Source organism: Harpia harpyja, chromosome Z, assembly GCF_026419915.1.
Source record: "Harpia harpyja isolate bHarHar1 chromosome Z, bHarHar1 primary haplotype, whole genome shotgun sequence".
Lineage (NCBI taxonomy): Eukaryota > Metazoa > Chordata > Aves > Accipitriformes > Accipitridae > Harpia > Harpia harpyja.
In genome coordinates this window covers 46,108,355-46,129,128 of record NC_068969.1, presented here as the reverse complement: position 1 = coordinate 46,129,128, position 20,774 = coordinate 46,108,355, and the positions used below count along the sequence as shown (strand labels likewise).

General features: G+C 39.6%; 1 protein-coding gene across 3 annotated transcripts in view; it reads left to right on the top strand.

Moving 5' to 3' along the window:
- DTWD2 (DTW domain containing 2) overlaps positions 1–20,774 on the top strand; it is a 97,883-nt gene that overhangs the window by 7,745 nt on the left and 69,364 nt on the right. Inside the window, exon 1 of one of the 3 annotated variants that reach the window (XM_052777040.1) lies at positions 18,900–20,219. The exons of 1 other annotated variant lie outside the window; for it this stretch is intronic. In XM_052777040.1, coding sequence (XP_052633000.1) covers positions 20,103–20,219 — 117 coding nt within the window. In that variant the 5' untranslated portion in view covers positions 18,900–20,102. Of the gene's footprint in view, positions 1–18,899; positions 20,220–20,774 lie in introns of those variants that run through there. One more of the 3 variants, XM_052777038.1, reaches the window with a different exon arrangement.

The following is a 20,774-nucleotide window of genomic DNA, read 5'->3' as shown; positions in this document are numbered from 1 at the left end:
AATTTTGATTTAGCAGAGTGATACAGCAGTGTACTGAAATCACAATAAAATTGCAGTATGGCAATTGCATTCTACAGTGGATATTGGATCACAATAGAAATGTGATTACTAGTCTCTGTATGCTAGCCATCGCTATACTGTGCATCCTAAGTTGCCAGGAAGGAATGCATGGGTTGAATCCAGCTCAAGCCCATTGCTCTCTTCAGAGTTCATTTGGTGTTTGTTCAGCTTTTATACTAGGTTGAGCTGAGCCACATAAATACTTTCTCCATGCTGGTCTGGCTGGGTTGGGAAGATGGTACTCTTTATCGATTATCTCAGGGGAGTCCATTTACACAAACAGTTGATCCACTTAGCTGATAGAGCAGTTTATCTAAAGCAAAAGCCACTCTCCAGTCCTCTTTGCGTTGAAGTAAGTCCAGCTTCCTTTATGATAGCTGTGGTGACTTCCTACATTGTTTTCTGAGCCTTTTCTTGAAAGGGTTCATTTATTGGTCACACCTCTATGTGGCAGCACAGCCATGTACTCACCACTCCTCCCGGAGTATCATCTGTGAACTTGGTAAGGGTGTACTCTGTCCTAGCATCCAGGTCACTAATGAAGAGGTTAAACAGTATTGGCCCCAGTATCAATGCCTGGAGTACTCCATTAGCAACTTGTCTCCAACTGGACTTTGTCCCACTGGCCACAGCCCTCTGCACCTGGCTGTTCAGCCAGTTCTCACTCCTCCTCTCTGTCAGCTTATCTGAGTGGTACTTTATCAGCTTATGTAGGAGGGTGTCATGGGAGGCTCTGACACTGTCAGAAGCCTTACCAAAGCTGAGGTAAACAACATCCACTGCTCTCCCCTCATCCACCAAGCTAGTCACCTCACTGTAGAAGGCCATCAGATTGGTGAAGTACGATTTCCCTTTTGTAGATCCATCTGACTACTCCCAATCCCCTTCTTGTCCTTCATGTGTTTGGAAATGGTTTCCATGAGGATTTTCTCCACTACCTTCCCAGGGATTGATGTGAGGTTGACTGATGTGTAGTTTTCTGGATCTTCTTGCCCTTCTTGCAGACAGGAGTGACATTTGCTTTGTTTCAGTCTTCAGCAACCTCTCCCACTATCCAGAAGTAATCAAAATTGTCCTCAGAGTAGCATCAGCCAGCTCCCTTGCATGGATGCAACCCATCAGACCCCGTCGTGGGCTTTTGAACATCCAGTTTGTTTAAGTGCTCCTTAACCTTGTCCTCCTTGACCAAGGGTAAGTCTTCCTTGCTCCATACTTTCCCCTCTGGTTTCAAGGGCCTGGGATTCCCAAAGGCTGGTTTTACTGGTAAAGACAGAAACAAAGAAGACATTGAGCACCTCAGCCTTTTCCCTGTCCTGTGTCTCCAGTTCCCCTGCCCCATTCAGCAGTGGGCTCATGTTTTCCCTAGCCACCTTTTTTTGCTGTTTATGTACTTGTAGAAGCCTTTCTTGTTGCCCTTCACATCCTTTACCAGATTAAACTCCAGGTCAGCCTTGGCCATCCCTACATGCTCAGACAGCAGATCTGTATTCCTTCTGGGTCACCTGTCCCTTTTTCCAGCTCTTGTACATTTCTTTGTTTTTCTAAGTCTGAGTTTAGTCAGGAGCTCCTGGCTTATCCATGCAGGCTGCCTGCTGTCTCTGCTGATTTCCTGGTTGTTGGGATGGACCTTTCCTGAGTTTGGAGGAGGTGATCCTTAAATATCAGCCAACTCTCCTGGACTGCTTTTCTCTTCATGGCCACATCCTGTGGGACTCTTCCAAGCAGGTCCCTGAAGAGATTGAAGTCTGCTCTCCGGAAATGCAAGGCAGTGGTCCTACTTCTTGCTCTGCTCTCTCTTTTTAGGATCCTGAACTCCACCATCTCATGGTCATGCCAAGGCTTCCTCTCTCCTGTTCATAAGTATCACATTCCGAAGAGCAACTTTCTTTGCGGGTTCCTCACTCACCTGTGCCAGGAATTTGTTATCAATGTACTCAAATCTAGATTGCTTGAGCCCTGCTGTATTGTCCTTCCAGCAGATATCAGGATGGTTAAAGCTGCCTGTGAGGACAAAGGCCTGTGAACGGAAGGCTTCTTACAGTTGTTTGAGGAAAGCCTCATCTAATTCTACCTGATCAGGAAGTCTAGAGCACATATCCACTACAAAACACCTGTGTTGGTCTGCCTGCTAATCTTGACCCATACCGTCTCACTGACTCCTGACCTGTCCCAAGGCTGACCTCCAGGCATTTCAGCTGGTGTCTCACATAAAGGGCAACTTGCCCTCCTTGCCTTCCCAAGCTGTCTGTCCTAAAAAGCCCATATTCCTCTGTCACAGCCTGCCAGTCATGTAAGATATCCCACCATGTCTCCATGATCCCAGTGAAGTTGTAGCCCTTTAACTGCACACAGACTTCTCTCTCCTCCTGCCTGCAGGTTGGGGGAGGTGATCCTTCCTCACTGCTCAGCACTGGTGATGTTTGTTCCCATCCTCAGTCTAGTAGCATTGCAGAGAGGCATGTGAGCATGCAGATTCCCCAGTATGGGCTTAAGAGCCTTCCCCATTAGGCTATTCTGCAGGCACCTTCTTCACGTGCCTGTCCTCACCTCACCTCTGGCTTTTTGGTTGCTATATCCCTTCTGTTTCCATCACTGTAAGGCTTGCCTACTCAACTTCCCTACTTGTTTGTAGAGGAATTACTCCCTTCCCCATAATTTCTAGTTTAAAGCTCTCCCTAACAATAGTTTGGCCAGCCTGTTGGCAAAGGTAGTTCTGCCCTGTTTAGTAAATGCATCCCATTTCTTTCAAGTAGCTGTTGACCCTCAAAGAGGATTCCATGGTTGTAGAAAACAAAACGGGGCTGCTGACACCAGCTGCACAACCAGTTGTTAACATTCAGGGTTCATCAAGACCTTCTGAGACCCTTCCCCCTCACCAGCGGGATTGACAAGAACACCACCTGTTCCCTGGACTTCCACCCCCAGAGCTCAGTAGTCATGCCGGATACTTCTCAGGTCACCCCAACAGTGTCATTGGTGCCTTGGTTACTTTTCCACAATATCCCAAATGTGAGCCTCCAGCAAGCAGCAGACTTCCCTAGAAGACAGATCATGGTAGGCCTCCATCCCCTGCAGCAGGGAGTCTTCTACCATTATCAATTCCTGCTTCCTTCTAGTGGTCCTGAGTGGGTCATGCCAAGCCATCAGAGATGCTCCATTGGATGGCACTCCCAGCTTCTCATCAGCTATGAAGACAGTGAACCTATTGTGTAATTGCAAGTCATTGGGTGGGGCAGGAGCCTTCCTCCTGGAGTGAGAGGTCTCCACCTTCCAGCCTTCATTATAATAAGAGTTCTACCTTAACAGCTTCATGGGCACAGGTTCTTCATGCCCCTCTGCTGCAGCTGAAGGTTCAGGGTCTCAGAAGAGATCCAGCTGATCTCTTTCTTAATGCTCTTTGATACTGTGCAGGGTGACCTCCTCCCACTGCCCTTTAACTTTATAGAACAGCTAGTGGGCAACTGCACGCCTCCTGCGAGCTAGGAGACCCCATGCCCCAGTGATAGGCCCCAAGCACTCCCTGCAGCCTGAGAGTTGCAGAGATATATCCTCCTTCTGAAGCTCCATCTGGGTCTTAGAGACTGATAGCAAAGTGGTGGTTACTCCAGTGGTGCCTGAGAACCATGCCCTGTGACCACCATTGCTGAGAGCAATGTTCTAATCCAATGTAGATTAATTATCATAGTATATCTCAAGTTGGAAGGTACTGATAACGATCATTGAGTCCAACTCCCTCTTCCTCTCAGGACTACCTAAACCTAAACCTTATGACTTAAGAGCGTCATCCAGATGTTCCTTGAACTCTGACAGGCTTGGTGCTGTGACCACTTCCCCGGCGAGCCTGTTCAAGTGACCGACCACCCTCTCAGTGAAGAACCTTTTCCTAATGTCCGATCTGAACTTCCCCTGACACAGCTTCATTCCATCTCCTCATGTCCTATCGCTGGTCACTAGAGAGAGGACATCAGCACCTCCCCCTCCACTCCCCCCTTGAAGAAGTTGTAGCCTGCGAGGAGGTCACCCCTTGGCCTTTTCTTCTCCAAACTGAACAAACCAATTAGCTGTTCTGCTGAGTGAGTTTTTTCCTGGACAGGCTTTTACCAGCTTTCTGCCTGCTGTGGGTGGGGTTATCAGACTGGAGGTAGAAGGTGGAACTGTGGAAGCTTGACTCAGATAAGTTTAAACTGCTGTGAAAGAGCACTGAGATGACTTAATACTACTAAATCAGAAGTATCCCCATTCAAAATAAACTAAAATTAATTGTATATATCTTTCTTGTGAGCTGCAGAAGACAATAATGTAGCCACTGATGATAAGGTTATAGTAATACTCTCATTCCTGGCCATTTGACCAAAAGCTGGCAGAAGGAAATAGTGCCTTCAACAGAGGAGATGGTCTTGGAGAAGTTATAGGATAGTAATGAGACAATGGCAATTATAGATCTGCCAGAAGAGCACAAATAGCTGGTAATAAAATTTAATTCTGAGATGAGGCAAAACCCCCTAGAAATAGTAACCTTTTGTAAACATGAAACTGGCTTTCCAGTTCTTGGTGGCAGTCAAAGGTTGCATTATGAAGATGCTATGTATTGTAGCTTACAAGACAGTATCTCAAAAGTATCTGCAGCATCAGCATTTGCTGAGGAAGATATTTTGGTAGGTAGTATTCAGTATTTTGCAGATATGTCTAACAGAGTGTTTGTGAAGAGTGATTATGTTGAAGAAATTAAATCTTAGGTCTGCCTTTGGATTTGTGTGGAAGGACTTTGTCAGTGACACTACACCAGTTTGAAGCTGGGAAGAGGGGAGTGCCTAGCAGGGAAACACTGGGGAAAGGAATTATGTTTTTTAAAAGAGTTATCTTTAGCTCGTGCTGTTAATAGCAAAGTGGATAAATTGTTCTGTGTGTTGCAGTGTAGCTGAAGGAATCAGAAGTTATTTATCTCATCATGGGTTTTTGGCCTATGGAACTGAATTTTATTTCTTGTAACTTTTTTCATTTATTACTTTTCAAAAAACATGGTGCATTTGCAATTCTGTTGTACCCTTGTGTTGGCCTGGTAATTGCATAAATAGGTTTTTAAAAGTGTTGTCCAAACATGGGGACAGAATTCCCTGAACTGGTGAATTGATGAGGCTTTTGTAAGCTAGTTTCAACACAGATGAGCCTGATAAAATAGTTACAGGCCTTGTCACCTATAAGTTGTATTTCTTCAGGAAATAACTAGAAGTATTAGCAAAGATTTCTCATCTCCTTACTGTGAATAAAAAGTGTTTACTCCTGACATTTAGTGATTTTTATGTAAATCATTTCAAAGATAATTTAGTACAGAAGGGTCGAGATGTGAATGTATTTCAGTTTCTGTAAGCATAGGTATCTAGGCAGCTGAGAAGGTAAGAGAGACCTTGGTGTAAATCAGGTGTTTGACCCTGCTTTGAGGCTTTGTCAAACCTGTAGCAAATGTGAGTGGCATGAAGAAAAGCTCTGTTGCCATGACTGTATTCTTTTTGATATTTGATTTATGCATTCATAGCCAGCTTGGATATCTGTATATTTGCATAGAGAGATCTGAAGCAGTACCCTTAGAAAGCTAGAGGGTGAGTTAAGTGCTTGAGCAAGGAGATTCTGTTGGCCTGTCTGCCCTCAGACTTGGAGTTGATCGTTCTTTACTGGCCAGCAGAGAATCTAGCTGCAAGACCACAGAACAAATTACTGTTGTGAGTTTGACATTTAAACACGTGAATCAAGGGGAAAACATTGCTTAAAGGTTTTACAGCCTAATGCAGAATTATTTAACAATAAATGCTTATTTTTGCAATGCAAAAAGTTATTTTACAAACTGTGGAAGTTTATTCCAGCACTAAGTGGTTATGTAGATTTTCCTGCCATTGGGGCAGCAGAGGGATTTATGCAGTAATATGTCAGCTCTTCTGAAGAGGCTAAGAAATTTTAATAGGGTTGGGGGTGTGGAAGGCAAGTGTACACAAGCTGAAAGTCTCTAGCATTCAAGAATTACCTTTTTCCTTCATAGACATATACGTCTCTTGAGTTCTTGATTTATTTTCAGTAGAAGATTCTCAAGAAGTTTTAAAGAATGTTAGGAGGGACTCTTGAAATTATATACTTAATAGTAAAATAAATGTAGAATTTACTACAGATGAAGTTGTAACTTGTTTGAAATTGGTGAACTAAGGTATACGTAATCTGTACCACATTTTAGGAAGAGAAGCTAAAGTAAGTGGAAAAATTACCAAGCATTAGTTTTGAAGTTCAGTGCCTCTTACAATCTTAACACACTTTTATTAATGTTGCTTTAAATGATTGTAGTTCACACACTAAATTCTGTGGCTTCTATTGTTAGAATTATAAATATGAAGCTAAACATTGGTCAGTGGGTTTCAGTTTATTTTTGTTCTGCATTTAGCAGTTACTATATGCAGAGTAGTTTCTCATGCTGTTGCCTCTTTGGCCTATATTAGCAGTAATGAGTGGTGCCAGAACTGTTGATGATTTAAAAATTTTAGTGACTTGAATGTTACTTCTTTCTGCTGGGCTAAATTTCAAAGGCATTTATTAATTTCCTATTATATTGTGATCAGATTAATGAGTAGTGACCTTTTTAGGCCACTTATTTTGTGTTTGTGCTCGGCTGACTTGGTTAGCATCCATTTTGATCAGCTGGCATTAAAATTAAAATAAAAAAAGAAAAAGGAAAAAAAAAGTTTGTCGGTCTGGCCACATCCTTTTGACTATGGACAACTATAGGCTAGTAGGAGCACAACCAGAGATAACTGCAGCAGAGAATAATCTTGTTCATTAAAGCAACTCTAGTACCTTTGATCTGCTTGTTTTCTGTAATTACACCAAGTGCAACTTTGCCTTGGGGATGGTAGTGTATTGTAAGAGAAGCCAAAGATGTTTCAACATTGATCAAGCCTTCCCAATTTAATCATGAGGAATATTAAAAATACCAATGGTTCCTTTACAAGAATTGCTATTGATTTTTATAAACATAACACAAAGCAAAAACCTAAACAAAAAAATACATACTTTACTTTTCATGCTGTGATGGTTACAGAAGATGGTTAGGTGAGAGCTGCAGACTGTTATCCATATATGCAAGTAAGAGTTGGTTTAAGTGCAGCCAATTCTGTGATTTTTCTTGTAATTTCTGAGGCTTGCATCTGAGATTGGCATGGCTGAATTTCATCTGGAATGTGGTGCTATGAAACAGAACAGTATTTCCTTTTGAGGAAAGCCAGCCCTGGCATATCCCAGAGTTGTTTATGACATAAAAGTACTGTAGAGCTTGTCTGAACATCCTGTGACTGGTGTGATCTTACTTCACTCAGATTCTTCTTCAGTTACCCTTTTTTTAATTCTTCTTTTGTTTTCCCCTCAGCCTAATTGAGTTTCATTTTTACAAAACCAAGATTTCCTGTCACTATCAGATGCACCACTCAAACTTTCCCCCCTTCTTGACTCTGTGTGCCAGAATTTCTTTTTCTTTCTTCTTTCCCCCCCCCCCCCCCCCCCCCCCCCCCGACTTTCCTGAGAATGAATTATCAGGGTGATCTGACTTCTTCCACCCGTAGTTTTTTGGCTGCCTTTCATTTATGATTTTGTTTTTTTCTCCCATTTCAGTTGTGGAAGGTCGTTGTTGGAGTCGTCTTTTAGCGACTGTATTTCATGCCACCATCTGATCTCCTATCCAGATTTATCCCTTGCAATGCGCCTGTGTGTCAGTTTCTCATTTTTTAAGTCATATACTGTCTTCTGAGCACTGGATTCAGGGGGTTTTTGGCTCTTTTATAGCTTTACCAGGATCATACTTTAGCTCCACAAGCTCTGCTGAGATGTTTTTTGTCAAAATCTGTAATGCTTTCTGCTTGGAACAAATAATCCAACTTTGAACTCCTGGATGTGTCAGCCTAGTAGTTGCCTGTGTTGTTACTAGAAGCATAAGCTCTCCTTTGGCTTCTAAGACATAGTTCTCAGCTATTTTTTTCTCCATCTTTCTACATACCATTTCTGAGTTACACCAATGATGCTTATCATTTGTGGTAAGAGTTTCTTTTTAAATTCTTGTCCTCAGTTCCTAAAGTTATTCAACATCTATGTCGGTATTGAAGAACTGCAAACTGTCTGTAACAGCTGGTTTTCGTTAATCATAAGTTTGTCTTCTCATGAATGTCCAGCTGTGTTGGCTTAGTCACATAAAGGAGAATGTGTCCTTGCTGTACTTCATAGTGTCCAGCAAGACAATAATTTAAACAAACAGACAAAACGCGTCCTGGAGGCCTCATCCTATGGCTTTTCTGGCACAACAGTAATAGATAGTAGATGATTTATGTTGTAAAGTTAACTGGAATTTTTCTTACTTAATGAGTAGCCAAATACTGTGGCTGATCTTTATTTCTTTCTACATATTTTTCTTAATTGTTTCTTTATCAACAATCAATAATACAATTTTCTGAGTTTGTTGGGGGTTTTTTTGGTGTGGTTTTTTTTTTTCTTTTTAAGCAGTCAATCAACTGTTTTCCAAAAGGATAGAGATTATAAATAAAATGAGTGTTCATGCTCCTTAGGTTTCGGGAGGAGCACCTTAAAAGGCACACTTTTTATATGAACTGACAATATCTGCTTATACAACCTTACAATGTTTGTTATAAAATATTTTCATTTTCTTATGGTGTCATAGAATAGGCATTCTTCCCTATACTTCTGTTTAGTACCAGCACTTCAACATTTCCATTTATTTCATAAGTCCAGTTTAATGAAATTGAAAATAGGTCAATCATGCACTGGGGAGAGAATAAATGGAGGAAATTGGAATGAATGTGAAATGTTCAGGAATTATGTATTTTGATGCTCACATCAGATAGTGAAAAGAAAATGCTCCTTACCTTAAATAAAGCACCTACAGTTTGTGGGTTTATTAAGGAAGCCAAACAGTCTGGAGAAATCCACTGCCAGAAAAGTTAATCAGAGATAAGGTCAGACTGTTATGAGGGGACACTGACTAACCATGGCTGGTTTTGTTATCAATGGATTATATTCTTAACTGCTAGAAAATTGTGAATCAAATGAGTGGTATTTTATAAAGAACGATGCTCACAAAGGGTGATTTGGGGGTTCTTAAGTTTTGTTACTTGTATAGGACAACAGTAGTTGTCCACTTCAGTTTTATGATGTATAGAACTTGTTTTTCCTGATAGTTCTGAATTCAATATTACTCTTACACAATTTGGAAATAACCCCTTTAATTTTTTTCCTCAGTGTCTATTAGGATTTGATTTAGAAAATTGATAATTTCTCTTTGTTGGAGTTTTCATCAAATGGAGTTCTGAGCCTGTAAAATCGTCAGGGTTTACATGTGTTTTGCTATTTTTAATAGAAGTGATTGTTAGTTGTACCCTCTAATAGGGAATTTCTTCATTAAAATACCAAAGAAATAAGCAATTAAATCCAGATGTGCCTTTTTCTTGGAGACCTACATCTAGTTCTCCAGGAACATCCAAGTTCTTTTAAAAACCCTAATGTATGAAAAAGCAGGCAGCTAATGCAGTGCATTACGTTGATTTTAAGTGCCTTTTAGAATATGTCATCTCCAAGTAGATTAAAAAACCCCAAACATCAAGTACAACAAACTTTCTTATATATATAGCCTCTTTATGCCTTAGGAAACTCAAGCAGAGATTCTGATGAGTATGTATGTGTTTTAAACTCAAGTTGTTTCAGAGGGATCTGGACACCTAAATATCTTAGAGCTTCAGTCTCTAAAACTACTTTGGTGATGTCTTTGACATTTATAACAGGACAGTGGATATAATCAATCAAACCCTATTAATTTAGTTACCCTTCAATATAATTCTGTTGTGAGCCACTGCTTTGGTTTCATATTCTGTTCATGTTTGCAAATATAGATTATGTAGCAGTTTGGAGAGGGGTCAAAGGAGAAATTTAGTAACGGCACTATCAGAGGACTAATGAAGTCATGTAGCACAAAAAGAAGTGGGGGGTAGGGGACAGAAGGAAGAACAGCATGCCCACCTACTTTGCCAAACTGGTTAATGGATTTAATAGCATCTAACCATAATGACAGGTTTTTAAATAGTGGTGGTTACATTTGTCTGAGTAGATAAGAATACTAGAGAGGTGTTCGACAATTTTCTACAGTACCCTGGTAGTCAAGATGAGAAGATGCAGACTGGATAAATGGGGCTACAAAATGAACAAAGAGCTGGCTGGACTGTTGAGCTCAACTGATCGACAGTTCAAAGTCTATGAGACAGCTGCTTAGGAGAGGTTTCCGTGGCGGTTTATGCTGTGTGCAAAGCTGGTGAATGTGTTCCTAATGACCAGGGTGGTAGGGTGGAAGGCGTGCACAACGAGCTTGCAGGTGGCACCAGCATAGAGGAAGCAGTTGCTGGACTGCAGGAGGATAGAGCTGCCATTCAGAGAGATGTTGATGAACTGTCTTGTCATTAGGAACCTCACAAAATTCAGCAAATGCAATGCCCTGTGCCCAGGTCTGAACAAGCCCTGGCAGCATTGCAGGCCTGCATACTGACCGGCAAGGAAACCACTCTGCAGTAAAGAACTAGGGCACCAAGGTGGGCAGCAGGCTGAATGGGGGGCCAGCAGTGTGCCCTGGTGGCAGAAGAGCTCCAGTGTATCCTGGCTGTTTCAACGAGAAGGTAGCTGTGTTTCAATGTAAGAAAAAACAAATTACTCTTTGTGAGAGTGGCTAAATGCTAGAGCTGGTTGCCTGGTGAGACTCTAGAGTCTCTATCCTTGGAAATGCTCAGATCAGGCTGCTCAAGACCTTTGAAATTATTCCTGCTTTGAGTGGAAAGCTGGCCCAGATGACGTCCGGAGGTCCCTTTCAATCTGAATTATTTTGTGAGTCTGTTTATAGCTTTGTACTGTTGTTCTCTGTCTGAGTTAATACAAGTGCTTCTCAGATCAGGCAGTGCTAATTTTCTCAGTGCAAAATCTTAGTGTTGTGGTCCATCTTGTTCCCGTCAATCTCTTAATGAGGTACTCAGGTGCAGTCTAAGCTTGTTTTTGTTAACTTTTGTGAGCATGCTTGCCAAATATACTACGTTAGTTATAACACTAGTGTTTCCAAGTTATACAAGAAAAGTTCATCTATGCAACAGACCTCTGGCTTTCTTATGCAAAAGAAAGTATTATTTTAAGTTATTATTCCTAAGAAATGCTGACTGCAAAGCACCTTGAGTGGTCATTAGGTACAAATCAATATGGTTCTAGGGTTTGATGTGGTGACCGCTATATTCAGCATTTAAAAGCATTTGTGCTTAATTGGTTGTATACCTTAAAAGCAGCATCTTACAGTATCTCCAAAAAGCTTTAGAATAACTTAACGAACTTGATGCCTGGTTAAATAAATAAAATATTCTCTATTCAGTAAAAATCAACACATTTTAATGAAATATAATAACTGTTTACTGTTTAGTAACAGTTATACTATTTTAAAATATGTTATTTCATTGCATTTTACCAGAAAACTGGTTGACTGCTTTTTAATAAGATTGGTGCTAGATCAAAATCAAAGTGAAAGTGTGTTTGACAGAACTGCCTGCTATTCAGAAAAAGGGCGCTAGAGTGTAGTGTAGCATTTATAGTACTCTTACAGCTAAGAGGTGTCAGGAAGTCTTCTGAACAGAACATTGCTTGCACACTGACTTTTTTTTTATATGTGTTATAATATTGAGTTATACTGAAGTTCTCTGAATGTATAAACACAACTCCATTCTTTTGCCGTCTATGGAGAAGTGGTGAATGGTACACTAGAATACTTTAATTGAAGATTCTGTTTAATATTTAACCATTTTCCTAACTTCTGTTATTCATCATATGAAGCTCTGTTAACTGTATTTTTTGCTTACATTCAGTTGAAGGTAAACTGCAGAGAATGGTAGATTTTCCTTTCAACAGGGGTATGTACACTTTAAAGAAGTTTTGTCTGATAGAAGGCATCTACTTTATGTCAGTGCTAAATATAGATTAGAATGGGCTTTCTGTTCGTGTATTCATCTGTTTTACCAAAAAAAAGTATAGCAATACCTTCATTTGCCTTTTTTTTTGGGGGGGGGGGGGAAGGGGAGGGCATTTGTGGAAGGAAAAAAGCTTAAATGCATAGCTCTAAGTTACAGCATATGGCATTGTTGCATGGATTGAGAGATACAAAACCTTAGCTCTTCTTTTAACTTCTGAAAGATGTGTGGGTACTAAGCATGCTTTCATTAAAAATCAATGGCAGAATTCACTTCTGACTTCATTTGGCGTAGAACTGAGCTTTTAATTTAACTCCTCTTTCTCATCTGCTTGTTTTGAACTAGGATTCAGACTTGTTTCGCTATTAGCAAATAAAGTATACGTGCTGATAGGCTCTGTCTTTAAAATACTATATTAAATAAGGTAAAGTTGCATAGGTAGACTTAATTTCCAAATATTAAAAGACCTATTGCTTATGTGGAGATAGAAAAGTCAGTTTTGTTGATACTTGGTCTGTGTTTTTGGAACAAGAGAATGCTGTGAATGTAATTTTAACTTCAAATCAAAACTGAAAAACTTCATGAACTGTGACATGGAAAATCAGTGTTAGAAGTTTTTATTCTTGCGTAGATTCTTGCAAGGGTACCCTTAATGACAAGTTGTAATTATGCTTTTTTAATCAAGAAACCAACAATAACAAAACAATAATGCATGAGGCTTTTAGGTAGTTTGACTACAGATTTGTAGACCTCACAGCTTCAGTTGCTATTTGAACCAATGAATACAGCTGAAATACACTGTCACTAGCTCCAGCTAGCACTGTCTTAATCCCTTAGTTTCTTAAGCTGCCTTTCCCCTGGCTCACTGCAATGTTCACTGTGACCCTTTATTCCACATGGGGTGCAAAAGAGCCTGTGTTTCTTCATGCCAGGGTACCAGACTGAGAAGGAGAGGGAGAGAAGGGCTGATTAGCCACAATTTCTGAGAGTCCTCCGCAGGGAGGCCCTTTGGGCAGGCATGCAGGGGGCTAGCAAGCCTACCAGACCCAAGGCTAAAGAGACAAGCCTCCCCACTAGTCCTGGCAGGTTGGAAAAGGTCATCTGCTGTACAGAATTCCAAGTTGCATGTGTAATATATTTTTGGTCCTCTTCTGGATTATAATGAAAGCTTGGTGCCAGCAGAGAATCAGCGTTGAGTTCTGTCTGGTGGTTTTTATTGCTTTGGAAGAACCCTACGGTTCTGCTGAAAACAGGCTGAGTAGGAGGCAGAAGCAAACTTCCCTTAAGCTGTGCTACTGCTTCTCTGATTTATCAGTTATGTATGTTCTTGTGTGTGGAGATACATGTGTTAGCAATGCACTGGACTGATTTGTCTTGCAAATCTGTATAAAAATGTAATAAAATTTGTGAATAATTGTGTAAATATACAATTAAGACTTATATAATTATTTGTTGCTAACCCAAACAGAAGCTGAAATACTGCTAAAAATAGTAATTGCTGGTGAGTGTATTAATGCTTGCTAAAATGCCACTCCACAATATTAAATAAAATTTATTATTGAATGGAATTTTTTATTTTGAAGTTTGCTGAAATTGGAGTGGCTGAGGAGCAGGTGCGGGAGTGGGGTGCTGCGGGCACAGTGCAGCCTGGCAGTGGTGGTGGACAGCTGGGTGCTGCCTGGTGAGGGCACCCACTGCATGGCAGGAGCAGCCCAGGTTGGATTTTGGCTTAGTGGCCCTCGGTAGAGAAGTCACACAGCAGGTACTTTCTATGTTATGACCATTTTTGCTTCTCTGGACTGTTTTATAGCTTAGTGCTCTCTGCCCTGTTCCAGTCCATGCCTTTAAGATAGTTTCCAGCTTTTTATTTTCAGTTTTAGTCAAGAAAATGAGATAATAGAAATATTTTGGGCCATGTTAGGACAGACCTTCCTAATACATGATGTCATTGCAGGTAAATAGGCAACAATTCTAATTCTAATCAAGTAACTGCTCATGCCTTTTCTCCTTTTTCATGTATAAGCCTTTAGACAGGGGAATAGGTCAGATTGTGTAACTGGAGTTCTTAAAATCCTGTCTACACAAAGTTCAGATTCTGTGTCTTTTCAGTTAAAATTGGTGGGGAGATATAAATTAAGGAAGTGTTAGAAATGAAAACTTCAAGAGAGTCTCTTTGACAGTCTTTATTTTTATAAGCATTTTGTATTCTTATGTTGGAAATGGCTTGGTGCAGCATTTTCAGATGTAGGCACTTCTTAACCATCTTTTAAACAAGCTGCATGTCAACTTAAATAAACCATAGCTGGACTGAACTTTATCACATAAAGCCAAAGGCACAGTTTCTCATTTTTTAATTATTATTTCAAAGGCTAAACCAATAACAAGCATTTGGGGAAACACAAGTCTTCAGTTTGAAGCAAACATTCAAACAAATGTACTTCTGTAGTGTTGCAAAAAAAATTATCTTCAGCCAATGATATCCACAGACCTCATTTAACTTAGGAAGCATTAATTTAGGAACTGCATATGCTCTTTAAAAATATACTTTTGTTTTTATTTTATGCTGTTAACTGGAGTGTTCTCTGCATATATACAAATGGATGAAAAAATGGGGATGCTGATTCTGTATTGGTGGATTTTTTTTTTCTTTTTCTTTCTTGAATTGGTTGGTTCCTAGTTCCCCAGGAAATTCTGAGCTTTTCTACAAGAATTCTTTGGTTACATAATTTTTCTCGTTTGTTCTTGTGACAGCCTCTAAACTTCTGAGACAGATTCAGAATTATAAAGCTGGCAATGTAAAACTTCAGTTTAACTTCTTAATCTTAATGTCTCAATGGCTTGCTTTAAGTGCTATTACAGCTTCACCTTCTTCAACAAATTTAAAGCTCTGCTAACTGTCTGGCATCGAGCTTGTCAGAGTGCCAGCTATTCTGCCAGACTGTAGAGCCAAGATGCATGAAAATGTCAACAAACTCAGGCTCATTAGTTCTTGGCTTTCCTGGCCTTTCTGTAATGACTGCAGTGCTGCATAAACTAAATGCTATTTTTTTATTTACTCCTATTAGTTACAGTGGAAACCACAGCCAACTTTAATGTAAACAGTTGAAACAGTTGAAAGAGTGTTCTCCTATTGATTTGTTAATTTCAGTTATTTGCAAGGAAAGCTGCTTGCCAATGTCTGCTTACATGTAATAAGTTAGGAAAATATACAGGGTGGATATTTTGTTATTTTCTTCATTGTATCTTTTCTCTTTTATAGCATTGGAAGGTATTTGTTGGTTTTATTATGTTCAGATTAGCACTGTAAAGCTGCCATGAACATTCCAGGCTAAAGAATCCCCAAACTTACTTGTTTGTCCTTTATTTATGACTTAATTGGTCAGGCAAAAAGATTATTTGCCTTGGGAAATGGTCACGTGAGAACACTGCACAACTTAGAGCCTTTAGTAAAGGCAGTATGGACCTTGTCCGCATTTCTGGAATATATTGATTTTTGTCTGTATACCTTCAGCATGAAAATATGTAAAAGAACACTCCTTGAGGACAGCTTACACTTACTGTAGTGTTATAAACTTCTCCATAAAAGCCACTTCACCCTTAAGTGGTAATTCTCTAGGTACAACTATCTCTTCAATAAATAAATAATAATAATAAAATTTAAAACAAATCTGTTGTACTATTTACTTAGTGTTCAAAGCCACTGTGAAAAATGATAATGCAAAATAGAAGGGGAGTTTGGAATGATACATCAACTACCAAACGCTTGAAAGGGAAGGTTTTTTCTTTACTAATTTTAGGTATTTTTACAAAGATACATTTTCTGGAAAGAAATATGTATATATATGTTTACTTATTTGCCTAATTTTACAAGAAACATACTAGCTGGTGTAATTTTCCAAAAGGCAGGATTGTTCTCCTTAATGAGAACTCTGATCTTGTCATGAAATAAATGACTGCTTCCATCCCTTACCTCCAGAGAGTTGCCTTTTTTGTCCAGTTTTAGTCTTAAATCCAGGAAGAGTAACATCTTGTAATCTATGTAAGTAAGGCTTTTCAAATGTTTTGCTACAGTTGTTCAAATCCAGATGAGTTGAGCTTTGGCTGAAAATCATTACAAATTGATAGCTGTTTGGTGCTGAAAAAGAAATGAGTTGGTAATGTAAATCCCATTTCCAGTGGTTGGGTGTCAACAACAGAAAACTCCAAGCTCAAAACCAGCACTAACACAACAGCTTCTTTGAGACTTGCACTGAGGATAGTTTTGGTGATTTTGCTTTTCTGAGATACATTTTGTCACTTCCCCCCCCCCCCCCCCCCCCAGTAAGAGTTCAGGACATAGTTCCTGAAATGTACTGGGTTACTCTGAAAGTAAATGTTAAAATGGGACCACGTATAGTCTGTGCTCTTGTTCTGACCACTTATTTTGCTGAACTTCATTTTCTTCTGTTGAGTGTAGGAGCTGGATATGGTCTATTGCTTCATTTCTTTTGAGATATGTGACTTGTTTGTGTTGTTCAGTAACAGTAAAACATGCACTCATGGTTAGCGTGCCGATGAAGACTGAAAGATATCCGAGAGCTGCGTGCGCATGGCCTTACAGCTGTATTCTTTTAAATAGTGATTTGTGCCAGTAAACTATACTTGGAACAAATGGGTCAGATCCGAGCTTCGTGTGCTGGAGAGTTGAACAGTGGTGAATGACAGGTGCCTGGGGATCAGCATAAACTCAGAGCAACTGTACAGTGATATTCTGTGGCTGGTAGGAATAGTGGTTCTGGGATTTTTCTGAGTGAAATAGCATATCTTCATGCTTCCCTAGCTCTTGATGATGGATACCTTTTTTCCTGCTGTGAATTTTTTGTTCCCATGTTCGTGTGAGAAGATGTACAATGTAGCTATTCATGAAACAGATGCCAATAGGTGTTTCCTTTGAACTTACTCTGCTGGCATTGCTTGATGCCTCTGTTAATTGACTGCCTTGTTCCTTATTTGGGTTTTCTAAAGTCCATTGAGTGTTTCAAATTTGCAAGAGAGTGGTAGTTTTCAAATTGATGGAGAAGTCTTGATTGAATATGATGGAAAACATAATCAGGGTTTTGGTCAGGAGGGTTGTAGCCCATATTGCTGAGAGTAGAGTGGAAAATGGAAAGGACAAGGGGATGTATTTTCTCACCATAGCACATAGGAGCAGGAGACCTGCTGAGAGCTGGTGCCAAGGGAATCTGAATGCTAGGAAATAGTGCTGTGATCTCTTAGCTGCTCAGCAGTAGTGCATGCATTGTTTAGAGGCAGGGAGATGGCTCCATCCCTCCGTCCTCCTTTCTGAACCTCTTTCTGTACCTCTTCTTCGATGTATCTCTGAACCCATCCCATTGCCTTCTCCCATTGCTGCATCCCCTGCCCCCTATAGTTCCAGTGGTGGAATATTAGGTTGTTTCAAAGGCAGTTTTTGTCTAAAAATATTGTATTGCTTTTTGAGTGCCTCTGTTGTATATCATGCCTCTTTATACTGTGACCAAGCATGCTGTGTTGTTAGCGTCTTGTGGCAAGAAGAACAGATGCTACGTTGTGTCAACTATACAAATATCAGAAAAGTCTGCTGGAAACTAACTTGTCAAATACAATGGTAACCTGTATGTAATTGGTCACTTTTATAGTCCTGTAGGTTTGGAATTTCGTGGTACTGCCTTGAATCTCTTCTGGTACAAAATGCTAAGCTTAGTCTGGTATATTTTAATGAATTTAAAATGTAGTGCTGCAGTGGCTTTTCCTGGAACTAGATGGAAAAGTTTTGAAACTTGTAACAGAATACATTGTAGGTTTGAATTGATCCAGTCTGATAATGCCCTAAATGTATGTTTCTAGGAGGATGCTTCTCTGTTTCTGCCTAGCACTCCAGAGCAATGAAAGGAGGAAGCTGATATTTGTAGACATTATGCAGAGTCCTGACATTCAAACTCGCTGTCTCTAGCTCATTAGCACAGTTCACATTCCCTATGCATTGGAAAATGATCTTCCACAAAATGTGAAGACACCAAATGACTTCAGAGCTCTCTCATGGTACAGTGGTAGACTTCTGTATGAATTAAAACAAGTATTTCATATTTCTGACCAGCTGAGTTAATTTATTCCTGTGTCAGATTGCTTGAAGTTACTGTCTGTAATTGTATTGAAAAGGGTACAAAAACCTTTGTGCAGGATAACTGTAAAATTTCTTTGAAAATTTACCTCTTTACACCTAAAGGTGGTTTGTTTGCAAAGTAGTTGATGCCTGTTGGCGGGTAACATGGAAATAGTTTTTTTTCCTGTTGTGTGTGATCTTTTCTTTGGATAGAATATCTTTTCTGTGCATGTTTTTACAGAGGTTAGCAGAATAGTCTTGTGCTCTTTAAATGCTTCTAGAGCTGATGAAGAGGTTGAGGACCTGGGGATGAGGAGGAGTATTTGTGTGATCTGTCCAGGAATGCAGGTTGACTAATCAGTAGATATCATAATAATTTTTGAAAGTTGTTTTATTAATTAATACACATATATAATTAATCACCCATTAAGTTATAAATTTGAAATTCAAAAGGCGCAAATAATTTTCACTATGGTTTGTATTAGATGCCTCTCCATTTAAATGTATTGTTTTACTCAGGAAACTGGGATATGTTCCATCAAATTCACTGGCTGCACCATTTAAAAAAAAAAACAACCAACAAACCAAAACCATACACCTGTTTCATTTATTTTTAACTTCTCATGGGAAGCAAAACCTCAGCAATATGCGTCTTTTTTTTTTTTTTTTTTTCTCTTTTTCCTTTTTTCTTGCCAGGAAGCTGGTTCTATACAGGTTACCAAGTGGAAAAGGAAGTGTTTTGTTGATTGTTCTCAGTAGTCCCTCCATCTGTGTTTCTGATCCTGGTTTTTAATTTATGTGGCTGTTAACTCTTACTGAAGTTTGTAAGAATATAATTTTAAATTTTTATGCCTTGTGACCAGTGGGTTCCAAAGTCTTTTGAAAGAGACTGGAGGAAAGGATGGAAGCTGGAACATGATGGAGTCAGAATAATCTTCTGTGCCTGTTTTTTTTCGGGAAACACCATTAAACTAAGGCTTGGAAGTTTTGTTTGAATAAATAATGTTCAAAATAAACCTAGAAGAAACCTAAACAGTGCTGATGGCTCCTTGAGTCTCTCTGCATTTCATGAGAGCTGTAGCACTTCTCAGAAAGATGGCTTTCCAAAACTTACTTTAAAGAGAAATTGAAGAGCTGGTAGGCATGTAATCAGAAAACTGAGGCTAAAAAAGGATGAGCTTCTATTGCATTTTACTTCTGATAAGTTTTTATTTCTTGATCTTGTCTGTGGGAGTCTTCTGTAGGCTAGTTGATTTGAATGGTTGTGAGGGTAGTAATAGACATCTTAAATGTACAGTAATGCAAGCAGGAGAGTTAAAACAACATAATATTATGACCATGAATTTTATAATTAAATCTGAAGTGTGGCAGGGATGATATTTTGTTATTTCTGTGCTCCAGGGTAACTGAACATGAGACTGAAGGACTACTAGCACTGCAACGGTGAAAAATATTTACATGGTAATGTTACACAGCCATCTTGTAGTGCCTTAAAATTGCCCAGCCACTTTACCCACAAACTATGTGCTACTGAGAAAATAAGGGCAGCTCATAATAATCAAAGCAGTGGTAATGATTGAATTGGCTCATCCTGTTCAATTTTAAAACAAAAGAAGAGGGATAACTCCAAGTTATTCCTTCATTTATTATTTCAGTACTATAGTTCACAGTTTCCCTCTTACTCGGTAGTTTAAAAGCACATGTAAGCTTCAGTTAACAAAGCAGATCAGCAGAGCTTGTATATTTGAGACATCAGCCGTGGAGTTTCTAGTTTAAATCTGACTCATGTTTATTGGGATCAGAGGTTGGGCAAGCTTTCAGAAATCTCAAGTCTACTGTGTAAACTTAGCCAGAGTGAGCTTTAGGCCTGTCTTTAATGTACAGTTCAGCTGGTGACCATGGCAGTTTGGCTTTTCTTGAAGGATCTGTGCTTATTATCAGCTACAGGGACTACCAAATCTTCCTTCTGGCTGCACTGGCCCTGGGTTTGCCAGATGAGCCTCAGCCATCTAGAGGTAATCCATTATTTCACTTTTGTTAAGCACAAGAGACAGAGGTTTTCATTTAATAGGGATGGCTTCTTATCTTCCATGAAAGTTGTGGCAATTACATCAGGTCCCATACTGTGTAGCCATCGGGTGAGGAAAAGCAGAAATGTAACATACCCAGCAAATTCTATTTAAGATGACAGTAAGTCCTGTCAGTTACAGAAGGCTACCCCGAAGGAACTGTAAGATTTTGCCCGGAGAAATGCAGAAGTACATACAGCCAGATTTTAGAGCTAACATACAGAAAATAAAAAAATGCAGCTAGGTTATCACAAGCCACTGCAATTGGCATTGTATACATTCATTTTAAATTGTGCAGAATGACTGAGGGTAGAAGAATGGCCATACTAGAGCATATCAAAGATCCATTTGCACAGCGTGCTTCACCAGCCATGAACAGATGTTGTAATGAGTGTATAGGTATATCTAAAGAAGACAGGTTAAGTATATGCTGATACTTCCTTCTCCAACTGCCATTAGCTCAGGGGACTTTGTGCACTGGCTGTGGCTTTGTACCTTCAG